The sequence below is a fragment of the Homalodisca vitripennis genome, chromosome 1 (genome assembly GCF_021130785.1).
Source record: "Homalodisca vitripennis isolate AUS2020 chromosome 1, UT_GWSS_2.1, whole genome shotgun sequence".
In the NCBI taxonomy this organism is placed as follows: Eukaryota; Metazoa; Arthropoda; class Insecta; order Hemiptera; family Cicadellidae; genus Homalodisca; species Homalodisca vitripennis.
Window position 1 is genome coordinate 95154692 of NC_060207.1, and position 13733 is coordinate 95168424.

The 13733-nt window shown below is 38.0% G+C and overlaps 1 protein-coding gene across 2 annotated transcripts in view; it reads left to right on the forward strand.

The window, feature by feature from the left end:
- LOC124367009 (serine/threonine-protein kinase N) overlaps nucleotides 1-13733 on the forward strand; it is a 148902-nt gene that overhangs the window by 75126 nt on the left and 60043 nt on the right. For both annotated transcript variants that reach the window (XM_046823680.1, XM_046823689.1), the window contains exon 3: nucleotides 12897-13000. In XM_046823680.1, the coding sequence (XP_046679636.1) occupies nucleotides 12897-13000 (104 nt within the window). The remainder of the gene's footprint in view (nucleotides 1-12896; nucleotides 13001-13733) is intronic.

Here is a 13733-nt window from a genome sequence, read left to right on the forward strand (position 1 = left end):
ACCATCCTACCAACTGTCATAAGCTTAAAAGATCGGTCATCAGAACTAACGCAAAGAAAGGTCGGGGGAATAGCTACAGCGTTACCGAGCTGAATGAAAAGTATGACTGTCTTTATACACTAGGAATGAGGTATTATTTTCAGCCCAGTCGATCAAGCCTTTGATATTCTCATCGTCTGTTTGATATGATATCCCCATTAGCTGTGATGGTTATTGAAATCCCCAATGTAAAGGACGGTTAAGTTAGGCAAACCTATGTCTAACCTTAGGATATTATGTGGTATGTAAACCTTCTACAAATATAATAACATCACAGCTTTTATGAGTCACTGATTCGTTATTTACGTCCTGTTTAACATACTCGTATAGGTCTACCATTAATTTGAGAGCTATTTTCCACTCACTTTTGGATTTACTTGAGCACTGTGTGTTAATTTTTTTCTTTCTTTTTTTTTTAAAAAAGGAGAAGCCGATCTCCTTAATATGTAGATGTGTGTGTGTTTAATATGTAGATATTTAAACTGAACCTGTATTTAAATTGTTAGTTTAGTCAGTTTCGATTTTTTGCGGCAGCTGACATTGTAGGGAGATCACAATGTCAGTCAAGCCACCTGTTGCTCGTCTAGCATCATCTATGAGGGGGGGGAGGGCGAGTGTACGTAACAGCTGTAAGGACTGCTGCGGACGCGAACAGCACCAGCCCCCAAGCCCACCACCCCAACCCATATTTGTGCAGTAACAGTTCTGTACGGCGATTTGTACGTACCGCTTCCATGCAAAGTCTTTTGCTTAACCTTGTTGTATTATCAATTTATTGAAATGGATTTTTCAATCTAGTAAATACCGCATTTTTATGAATTCCATCTAGACCTTGGGCTGGACATTTTTTGTTGTCAGAGTTTACAAAATACTTAATACTTTTGTAAAATATGTTTATTAGGTTTGCGTACAGCAACAACGTTACAAGTAACAGTTTTACTATGGTATGATATCACTGTTCATACACCGTGTTAAACAATAAAAAGATAGAAGGTAATAAAGTATATACGATTATATTTATTGTGAGATCGGCTCAGCTGATTGCCTAACACCTTACTGACAGCTGTGCTGGTGCTAGGTCAGAGACGAGAAGGCATATGTCCGTTTGGCGGTTTGGCGCGCTTCCAGGACAGGAAACGGAAACAGGTGTAGGCAGCACGGCAATTGCTCATATTACTGGACAAGTGGAATCGACACCCGAATTTTACTAAGATATGTTAACCGCCTCTGTTAAAACTCAAATCGAGTTCGAGAGCCTAAGAAGCTCGAAGTCACGGTTTTAGTTGATGACTTGGAATAGTTCAAATAGATCAAATTGTTTGGGTTACGCATATAAATGTAAAAGTCAAAATAGAATACAATCAATTGAAAATAAGTAAGAGGAAGCGCTAATCATCTCTATCCTATCTATGGCAAATTTTGCCTCTTGCAATGAAGTACTGCTGTACACTCAGTAGGTCTGGTCGAACAGCATCTGCTGTGTACGATCCATTCTAATATGTCTGCATGTTGATAGGTTGGCAGAATGTTAATGCATTTCGGATATTTATAATACTGTATATGCATTTTGGAAATGACCTTACATAGCACTTGTGGAATCTATCGCGCCACAGCGCGAGTCTGGTCTCCTCATCTCTGGCGTTAAGGTGAATTTGTATTAGAGTTTTTGAAGAGGCCATGTGATCACTCGTGTAGAACTAGATGGCTGTCAGAGCTGCAGGTTCTCCACACGTGGAAGCCGAGTGAATTGATTGGTGCCAATGTTATGACCACCATCAGTGGCGGCATATATTTATTTCAGGCCAACACATATCGAACCCATCCTACCCATACCCTGTGTTTTTCCAATCCTCCCCATTTTCTATTTCGTGTTTGAAAATTTCAAAATAAACAGTAAATTATGATGTCAGAAGCTGTGTGAAAATAATGTATTCAATACATTGTTAAAAATGTGTTGTGAATCTCTTAACAAACGAGCAATTAACATTTTGACTTAAAATCAGATTTAGAAAATATTTCGCACGTCGTGTGCACATTTGCGTTTTGGACAACACCATTTAGTGATTTTTTTCTTTAAATGATATTTAGATATTTTTTACTATAAAGACTCTGAAAAAGATTCTGAAGGCAGTAAGTTCGGCAAGATACTAACAATTGAGAGAGAGAGGGGGGCGGGGGCGGGTATGTTCGTTTTCGTCTTTATTTTCTATCTCGTTTCTACCGTGTTTAACCAAAGCTTAGTAATTTTCATATCGTAAATATCTAGTAGGCTAGTGTATGCTTCGTGATAATTCCAGATTGAGGCTGTCACTGTAATTTGTCATGATTGATAAGCACACGTCGACATGGGCGGGTCAAGTGACAATAATTACAGTAGCCCACGGCCTGTGCCGTGCGAGTGTGCACCGATTGAGCCAATCATCGGGAGACGATGGCGACACCAGTCTAGACACAATTGGCTCGTTTGGCTATGACGCGGTGTCTCCAATTTGTCGTGGCGGACGGCCACTATTTGTTTTCTTATCGGTTGAATCACATTCAATCTTTCTTTGTTTGATGTCCTCTTTGTTCTAATTACGGTTATTGGGTTATCTCATTAATACAGATTGTAAAGAATTTAATTCTGTAAACAACCATAATAAGCTAACTTAACTAAATGTGTAAAAAAGTTATGAAATTAACTCCTCACGTATTACACTACACAGCAAACTTTTGCTGTTTTATAATAAGGAAGGAGTATCTGATTGGTAACAGCTGGTGAAAAAAAAACATATTTTTAGTTCAAAATGTTATTTTTAAATACAATAAACATATCTACGATCGCTTTAAGTCTCACCGGAAGATTAAAGATGATGATCAAAATGACCTCCGTTGTTCAAAATGCACGCGTTCAGGCGCCTTCTCATCGAGTTTCGGACCCGTTCAAAAACTCCAGGTGTCTGCTTAATGGTTTCTATTCCATTAGAAATGTTTAATCAGAGTTCTTCAATGGTATCTATTGGGGAAGAGTAAACTAATGTTTTTAAATGTCCCCAAAGGAAAGTCCAAAGGATTTAAGTCCGGTGATCTTGCTGGCCATGAACCTGGTCCACCTCGGCCTATCCATTGATTTGTGAAACTCTCATTTAGGTGTCCACGAACAGCCAGAGAGTAGTGCGCAGGTGCCCCGTCATGCATAAACCACATGTTTTGGCGCAAATGCAGAGGTGCATCATCAAGCAGGTTAGGTAGCTCGTCTCTTAAAAAGCTCAAGTACACCACTCCATTAAGCCTGGGAGGAAGCACGAATATGACTAAATGATCTGCTAAGATTCCAGCCCAAACATTTACTGAAAACTGATGTTGTGGGCGATTAGGTTTGATAGCATGAGGATTTCTGTCTGCCCAAGTGTGGAAGTTAATGATAGCTGTTCTTGTAAAGTGAGCCTCATCGGCAAACAAAATTGTATTTAAAAATTTGGATCAGCACATTTTCCCAGAAGCCATCGACAAAAAGCAACACGGGGAGCGCGTAGTCTTGTGCCATAAGAGTTTGGACATGCTGGAAGTGGTATGGGTGTAACTGGTACTCGTGTAGTATTCTCCGAATACTAGATAGGCTGAAATTTAACTGTAGTGACAAATTCTTTAGTGCTCTTTTCAGAATAATCAGAAATTTCATTAAGAACCAACTCTTCTAATTCAACAGTCCTACATGATCGGGCGATGCCTGCATTACTATGCTCCGAAGACTTCAAAGAACCTGTTTCAGATAGACGTTGATGAATAGTGGCAAAAAATTTTGCGCTTGGGCACCTGCGGTTAGGAAAGTTCTCTTGATACAGACGTCTTGCTGCAGTAATATTGCAGCATCCCAAGCCATACATTAAATGCATGTCTGCTAATTCAGAGTTTGAATACACATGAATATTACCTTCCATTTTTAATAAATGAAACACACAACACAAAATCACTAATAAAATGGATGAAAATAACTGGTTAAAATACTTAACACAAACACACAGTATCTTTACAGTTTGTTGTTTTGTTCAACAATGAGGTGGCATATGTCATCTAATAATAAATACCCAGCTGATTATGTATTATTTAAAAATGTTTAAACAGCTGTTGTTTAAATTATTAATTACTACCAGCTGTTACCAATCAGATACTCATTCCTTATTATAAAACAGCAAAAGTTTGCTGTGTAGTGTAATACGTGAGGAGTCAATTTAATAACTTTTTCACACATTTAGTTAAGTTTGCTTATTATGGTTGTTTTCAGAATTAACTTCTGTACAATCTATATTAGGAAAAACAATTTGTTTATTGGTCATTTAACAATGTTATTGGACATCAAGCATTTAAGACGGTATTTTTGTTATTAGATTTTTGACAAAGTTCATACAGGGTCCGGCAAAAAAAACCTCCCTGATTTCAAAAGGCATTTGCAAAAAGAATAAGAAACATACAGAACAATTACTTATATTTGTGAATAGCCTATATGATGCTATTTTACATCACTTAGTACACTTTACTTGGTTTTGAAAATTATGTCCAATAAATGATGTCCCCCATTGTTAAGACATTCACAAAGTCTTTCTCTGAAGTTGTCCATAGTTCTTCGTGTAACTTCCCTTGGAATGGCTGCCACTTCCTGCCTAATGGCATCTTTTAGTTCTTGCAGAGCTCTGGGACGATGTTTGTACACTTCAGCCTTTAGGTAGCCCCACAGAAAGAAATCACAAGGTGATAAGTCGGGTGACCTTGGGAGTCAGGAAATGTCTCCTCTTAAAGAAACAAGACGTCCAGGGAACAACTCTCTTAACATTTCCATGTACCGCCGAGCAGTGTGAGCTGTGGCTCCGTCCTGTTGGAACCAAACTTTTTCTTCCTCATGGTCTAAAACAAACTGGTTGATCTTGGGTCGGAGAAATGTTTCTATCATGTGACAATAGCGATCGGCATTGACCGTTACTGTTTGTCCATCTTCTTCAAAAAAGTACTGTCCCCACACACCAAATTCCGCAACGGCGCACCAAACTGTGACTTTGGGCGGTGTAGTGGTTGTTGGTGGAGTTCTCTAGGATTTTCTGCAGCCCAATAGCGGAAATTCTGTTTGTTAACAGTTCCACGCAAGTGGAAGTGGGCTTCATCAGAAGAAATGAAGACAGCATCTGGGGGGATGTTTTGAAAAATGTCGTCACATGCAGCCCTGCGAATTTCATACTCTTCTTCAGACAACTTTTGGGCAACCATTATTTTGTATGGATGCAGATGAAATTCCTGATGCAGAATTCTCCTTACACTTCTTTCTGACAATCCCAGGGCAGTTGGAGACTGTTGGATGGATGTTCTCACTCGCGCCACATTCTCAGGTGTTATTGCAGTACGAGGTCGGCCAGTTGGTTTTCTTTTTAGTGCTGACCGTGTTTGTCTAAAGTTTGACACCCACAGTCTAATCGTTTTCGCATCAGGAACACTATCACGTCAGCCAAGTTCGAGTCGAATCTGAAACGCTCGTTGAGTAGAAATCACAGAACCGCCATTTTTAATAAACTCCTCCACAGCAAACGCCCGATGCTCACAGAGCCAAGCCATGGCGAACACTGAAAATGGCATGTACTCTAGGGAAGTTATAGCATGACCGGTGGGATGCGCGTGAGGAGTGGAGGAGTTGAGCGCGTGGGGGCACAATCTAAAGTAGGGGAGTGAATACGGTGCTACTAACCCTACTGAGAGTTTTCGGCTCCCGGCTCAAAGTGGTGGCGGGAGCCGAATATTGTAGTGTTTGCCAACATTTCTAGACCCTTATGTTCTTACCACGGTGGTCTTTTATGATGAGCAATTTAGTATAGGAGACCTTGAGAGTATTTGAACATTTCTAGACTCTTTTGAAATTACGGCGACGGACTTTTATGATGGGGAATTCAATACAGGAAATCTTGGAAATATTGGGACCGGATGTACGTGATCTTAACAATGACTATGTTCTGCCGAAATTGTGTTCATAGCTCACCCTTCTTAATGAGTTCGCAGTAGAGATACCTGGTAGTAAGAAAGGGTTCTCATAAATTGGGAAACGGTAGGAGTTTATATTATTCTTGATCTCCAACGACGACAACAATTCAGAATTTTAATTGTTACGCTTTGTTAGCCATTAAAATTCAATTTATCATATACTAACCGTGTAAGCTTCAGGATTTACGATAGTAGATACAATTATACACTACAAAATTTTCAACTGACAGGCTAGCTGCTAAATTAAAAATTAATATAAAACTGGTTAAACTAATTTGTCAATATACACAGTAGAATAAGAAAAAACTCAGTTTTATCTACCAACTTGTATCAAGTTAATTTAATGATGTATACTTAAAATAACAATAACGCCAACGATCCACACGCAATAGTTAACATAACAAAACTCCGTTGTCGATGAAAATTATTTATTGTTCTTCGAAATACACCCAAATCAAAATTTTCCAGATTACTTTTAGTATGTTTGATCCTCCAATTTTACTTTTTACATTATGATCCATCTCAAACTCTTTACTTAAAACGTAATGAGCACAACGCAATTAATTCACAAATTGTATTACAACTCGTGAATTGGCACAAGCGAATGTTTTTTGGGCGGCACGTATAGAAGACTGGAGACCGAAGTTCACAAGGCTAAATACGGCAACCGACTGAGCCGCTCCACCCCCCACCACTTTAGTTCCGTCTTTGCCTACGGCGCATCTCGAAGTCACCGGTCATGCTATAAATTCTCTACTATACGCCGCCGCTAAGGAACAATACCCCCTCCACATCTCTACCCTCACTACAACTCACGTGGTGGCTTGCTCAAACCAGGGAGGTTCTTTTGCCGAACCCTGTACTTTACCTCAAAAGCTCTACAACCTATAGAGTGGTTTTGTTTGATTTTTCAGGTGATTTTCCGTATAAATTCACCTTATTTGAGTTAAAAAGTAAGAACAAAACATTTCAAAATTACTTAATTTCACCAGGTGAACTGAAAACAAAGCAAAATCTTTCGCCAGCCATTACTCACTAATGGAGCGTTTCCGGACCTACCTTTATATAACATTTTTTTTTCTTATTTTTAGCTCTACAATCACGTCTTAAAATATTTTACCATATTTCTGACTCACCTTGTATATATGTATGAAGCCCATATAAATGTGCATGTGCAAGAAGAATAGTGTTCTTTCTTATTCATATTTATTCAAAATGGTACTAAACTATACTGACAACGAAGCAATAGAATAACCCAAATGGAGCGAATAAAGATAAAATAATTATAGATAAAAGGTGGAGAATGTGTCTTTTAGTTCTTAATATATAGCAATTTTTCCGAACCTCTGTTATTCTCATCAATTGTCATTTTCTTGAAATTCTTTTGTATTATCGGTCGGTCTCGTCCAACATGGTAAATTTTTGCTTATCTTACAGCCGTTTTTGTAAAGTACATAAAACATAATAATAACAATGATCTCAGACGGCTGTCAAACATACACAAAAATACAGTTTTTAATACTGTTAGCATTTAACATATTTTGCGAGGGAGAGGGGTGCTCCCGTGGAAACCCACCCCCTCCCCATTAGGTCATCGTTTATGATTTCATTTGTCGTCGCTATTACTTTTGGATATTTAATCTTCTTATCTTGTAGCCATTTGGGTTATTCTGTTGCTTCGTTGTCAGTATAGTTTATTACCGTTTTGAATAAATATGAATAAGAAAGAACACTATTCTTCTTGCACTCATATCATTAACAATATGGAATGATTTCAAATGAAGAGAACAGTATGTTGTAAATAGGTGAGTAAAGGTATGGTGGCACTGGTAGGCTTATTCAAAAAATTGATTCCCTCCACTTTAATAGCAACTTTAACTCTATTAGTATCCCTGGATATAAGTTTATTCATAAAATCATTTAAAGGATCAATCCTCTTGTCACAGCACATTATCTCATTTTTACACACCATTTATCCTAATTGTTCACATTCTTCTCTGGCATACATTCAATGCGGGGAATCTTGTAAAATTGATCGGGATGGGATCTATTACATATCCCAGTTATATTCAACACGTAATTTAACGATAACACGTATCAATCTCTATTTTGATATCCAGTTTTGGAGATAACTGTTGTACAGTGATGACCTTGACAGTTCCGCGCGCGCGCGCGTGTGTCCGTCTTTATGGAGTAATATAATTTCGCAATACATTGTCCCATTGCACCATGCAAGGTGCGTGTTAGAACAAGCTATATTATGTCAATTACTTTTGATGTTGGCAGTCCTCATATAACAATACATTCCATGCTACAAGTATAAATTAGTTTACATCTTTTATAATTTTGACACAAATATTAATTTAGCATTGTAGTAATTTAAGAAGTGATTGTGTAATATATTGTTTTATCCATTTAAAATGTTGAATATTTAATTACATACCCCTTATTGTGTAAATCCTACTTTGTGTTGAAATTAACACATGCATTTTAAGAGTTAATTACACTGTGCTGAGTGTATAGCTCGAATTACAATTTAATAATAACATAGTGTAATAAATCTAAGGTGCCGCTTAAGATGGTAATTTACTTTCCTTAGCTTTTTCGATTGACAGTTCATGTAGTGGTCTCATTTCAAGTACTTATCAACATATATAAACCCAGATATCTCACACTATCCATTACCTCGATATTTAAACAGACACCCTTATACATACAACGTCGTGAATAACAAACTAAGTTTAAATCATCTCTTAAATAATATTTATTATTGGATTGATAAAGAAAAACAAGGCATTTTGATTTTGAAACATTGATTAGAAGTTTATTTTGAATCAGCCACTCTGTCACTGCACTCAGATCCTCTCTAAGCTATATTTTAGCGTCTCTTTGTTGAAAGCAGAGCACGCCAAAGCAGTATCATTGGCATATGCAAAGATTGATGAATGTAAAGGTAGTTTTAATAGGTTGTTTATGTATATTAAAAAGATAATTGGACTAAGTACACCACCTTGAGCCGTTCCATAAATTAGTTCTAAAACTCCACCATATGAGTTACCAATCTTTACTATCGGCCTTCTTTTAGTACAAAGAGGCATCAGTATGTATTTTAGTGCTTGCGTGTGAGCGCGTACGTATATGTGTACACAGTAGGTTACCTTGGTAGAGACTGTACCTGCTGTGGGTCAGTGGACGCGACTGGTTGCGGTAACCCGGTACTGTACTGGGCTATACTGCTGCAGACTGCGGACCATACAGCGGTAGTATAAATAATCCTTATATAGGTGTGCTGAGGTGTGTTAGCTTCAACAACTTTCTTTTTTGTTGTTTTGCTTTAATATAGTAAATGCGTATCAACCATATATATATATATATATATATGTTTCTTAGACTTTCGTTATTGTTTAGTATCGATTTAACATCTAAACGTGATTTTTGGTTCCGTAGAATTATTTGTAGCTAAGTTTATTTTGTAGTAAAAAGTAAACCACTATAAAACTGTTCTCAATCAAGGAAATATCAAGTTTCTCCATTGCTTTGTAGTTGATAATTTGTCGAGATATCTCTCAGAATTATCAGTAAGGGATTGTGGCTGAATGGCAAAGTTAGGTTATATATTATATTTTATTATATTGGTCAGTGAAATAGATTTTAACATTAAAACATGTGTTGATGTTGATAACACATGGTTTGGCACAATTCTGCCAATTTTGTGAAACATTGCACCGAATTTATTTGATCGAAGTTTTTTCCTGCAGAAGCTTGCAACTAGCACCACCCCGCCGCTTATGCGTGTATCGCTATGTTAGTGGTTACAAGCGAGTATTGTATCCAGACACATTTGAAGTATTACAGATGCAATGAATACGCTCTTGGGTTATTATAATTAAATGTGTAAGAATTGTGTTGCGCAATAGATTAGATATTATACAGTGGTACTGTCGAAGATTTCATGTACTCTTAGGTGGTGTAAAACAAACTAATGCATCCTTTCCACATCCAATATTTTTAGGTATTGTATAATACCAAGGTTTAAACCCTTAAGCTGTTAATGTTAAATGCGTGTATTTCGACTTACAAAAAGGCCGAGTCGGGCTGGTCCGGTCGCAGTGGGAGCGTGTCCATTTGATTGCGTATATTTCGACTTTACAAAAAAGCCGGGTGGGCTGGTCCGGTTGCAGTAGGTGCCGTGCTTAACTCGTTTGGGAATTAGGATGACAAATGCAAGTATTGAAAAGGTTTTTGTGTGAATAGGTATAATATTATACAAATAATGATTTAAACACGTTTCGTTGAAACCCGATTGTAGAAAACATGAAATTAAAAAAATGTACTTTATTAGGATGTCTTGTAGAATTGGACAGTTTGGCAAATGCAGTTGTAAATGCCCTTACAGATAGAGCTTTTTGAACCTGGAACTGGATTGGAGATACACAAGAATACATAATTTGGAGCAATTGGACACATCATCAGATATATACAGATATATTTACGATAGTAGCCTATAATGAAACTAGTCTGAAATGACTTTGCGACAGCCACTGGCACTTTACTTTAAAAGGTTTTGGTAGCCACTGTCCTGAATTGCGTTATACCCCTGGCCAGAAACAGCCGAGGCTTGTTGTAGCCGCTGGAGCACTCACTCCATTTGGCACTTTGTGACGTTCACTCAACCTTCCTGACAGTATCAATGTTTGTACTGTTAGTTGTATTTTATATAATACATATTTTCGCAACCTGGTTACTAGTTACTGGTTAATACAAGTTACATCCTATATTCTTGGAACTAAATTCTTGGCGGATTAATAACCTAAATGGCACGCGTATTAATTTTTTCTCTCGTGAACTTTGTAGCTGACCATCTTGCTGCCCAGTAACAACATGTCGCGCGCCATGTCCACGAGTTAAACTTCAACCGAGTCTCTGATTTAACTTAGAGTCTCTTAATCAACTTCGAGCGCTTCCAGCGTTCATGTCTTGGACCTCTACAGCTGCAATGTCGAGCCAAGATGCTGACGCCCGCGCTTGTGTTCGACATAAACGTGAATGGAAATCAATTTTACAATTTTAATAATTATCAAGTTCGTATGCAAAATTTCCATAGAACATTGGAACCGTTAGGCCCACACCCTTGATATCATTTAGTTCTTTATCACTCTATTTGGCAGCAACGTGGCAACACATTATTTTATTTTTAACATCTAGAAGTGGTGCCTTTATGTTTATTTGCCACAATTAAATATATAAGTGAACTTTGAAAATCGAGTATTCGTTTCGACCTCCAAGGTATCCAACCCCATGTGTTTCTTCCATTCAATGCATGTTTACAGGGAATTTTGTTTTTTGCACAAAGCAACATACACGTTACTAACGTTATGCAACGTTAGCAACATAAACCCCTCCCAATAAAAAAGGGAGTTCCATTATGTATAATGTAAAGGTTCCGAATGTGCAAGTAATGTGGAGAAAATTAAGGAGCACCGAGAATCATCGGTGTGGAAGGGCAATTAATGTTATTTTTAATTACGCATGTAGTAAAGCAATCCGTGTATTGTTTCAACTCTCATACTATATAATGTACCAACGAAGTATGAAGAGCCTTATGTATAACATATGCTGACTCCGGCTTTCCTTGCTTGCTTGTTATCCAGCTCTCCAGGCAAGTAATATCGTGTTTTTACACACACACAATTTCTGTCCAATTTTTATAATATTAAGTAATATTATTGTCATATCGGAATCTAATTTTATCACATGCAATAAAATAAAACTTGGGCTTCTATGCATAATAACGAAGGGATAGAGTTCTTCAACAATGTCTACATACAAAACTGCAATGTAGACACAAGCATTGTCTACCCTTACGCTGAGTTTACACCAAAGTCTCCCATTAAGTTTTCTACAAGTTGTGACAATTTGTCACCTTTCTTATAAAATACAGCAAATTTATATGTGTTCCACTTGTGGAGAAACAAATCTTCCACTAAATTTTGGTTTTCCGCGCAGTGTTGGTAAAGATCAAAGAAATGTTACAACTAAAAGTGAAATGGATTAGTTGCTGCGCCTTTTGCGCAATCAGCTTGTATGAAACAATGGAGAATAAGTGACAAATTCTTATGTATACAATATTTACGTTCAGTAAGTGCTCGGCTTTAACGCCCACTGGATTTATAAGCAATGTTTATCGCCTTCTTAATATTACCCTCCAGCTCTTTTGTCAAGGCCTTACAAACTTCAATCACAAACAGTGAAATGGTTGATTTTGAGACTAAACAAATAACCGAGAAATGTACGAATCACCGTCAGCCACTCAAACATAACGTGATTGCTAGCTTTTTTGGGGCAAGTTTCTGTAATATGTGTCACGTTTCTTAATGTTATGTCCGATTATTTAAATAAAACATACTCAAATACTTAAATTACTACTGGTAATGCATTTTCAGACATTTTTTAACACTCCCGTCGCACCTTCATCCACTATTCAATTGATCGATGTAATTTTCTCGGAGGTCAGCTATCATCTCACTGCCACTGTATCTATGCCTAGCCTTCGAGGGTCTCACTCAATATCTTCGGATACCTCTTCTACAGTGGCTGGCTTTGATGACACAAGCAGCCGCGGTAATCTTTGCATCTTCTTTGTCCGACTTTACACTACTACCTAAACCTTAAGCGCCAATTCTTTGAAAACAAGTTTTCCACTTGTTGCTCTAAATTTGAGAAGAGCAGCTTTTAGTTGCCAATCTTTAGTTAGTTGTCAACTTTGGTGTAAACGCGCCTTTAGATAACCTTACCCCGCCCCCTTGTGTATAGCCTACTGTGTTGATTTATAGTTGACCCATGTTACCGTGTTCCAGATGGGTACATGTCGCCGGTGGTGGCTGCCGCGCCTCCAAACTCTGGGTTCGCCAACGATCTGAGACTCGTCTCCCTCGAGAAGCAACTCAACATCGAGCTCAAGGTGAGTCATTGATTACTGGCATTACAACCCGACGCCTCGTGTTGTTTGTGTTACATGTGGACAATCGGCCTTGGACTATTCCACCCGTTGTTTGTGTTAAATGTGGACAATCGTCCTTGGACTGTTCCACCCATTGTTTGTGTTACATGTGGACAATCGTCATTGGACTGTTCCACCCATTGTTTGTGTTACATGTGGATAATCGTCCTTGGGCTGTTCCACCCATTGTTTGTGTTACACATGGACAATCGGCCTTGGACTATTCCACCCGTTGTTAGTGTTACATGTGGACAATCGTCCTGGGACTGTTCCACCCATTGTTTGTGTTACATGTGGACAATCGTCATTGGACTGTTCCACCCGTTGTTAGTGTTACATGTGGACAATCGTCCTTGGACTGTTCCACCCATTGTTTTTGTTACATGTGGACAATCGTCATTGGACTGTTCCACCCGTTGTTAGTGTTACATGTGGACAATCGTCTTTGGACTGTTCCACCCATTGTTTGTGTTACATGTGGACAATTGTCCTTGGGCTGTTCCACCCACTATACCACAGTATCTCCATTCGCTAATCGAGCTCAGAATAATGTAGACAACAGAATTAAATAATGGAAAAAACTGCACTGGTGCGCAAAGAAAAAAGATCGAACCTATGCAAATCTTGTAATGTACATCATGATATAAGAACAATCAGTTTTATATACGTAGAAATCACATAAAACAAGTTGAAT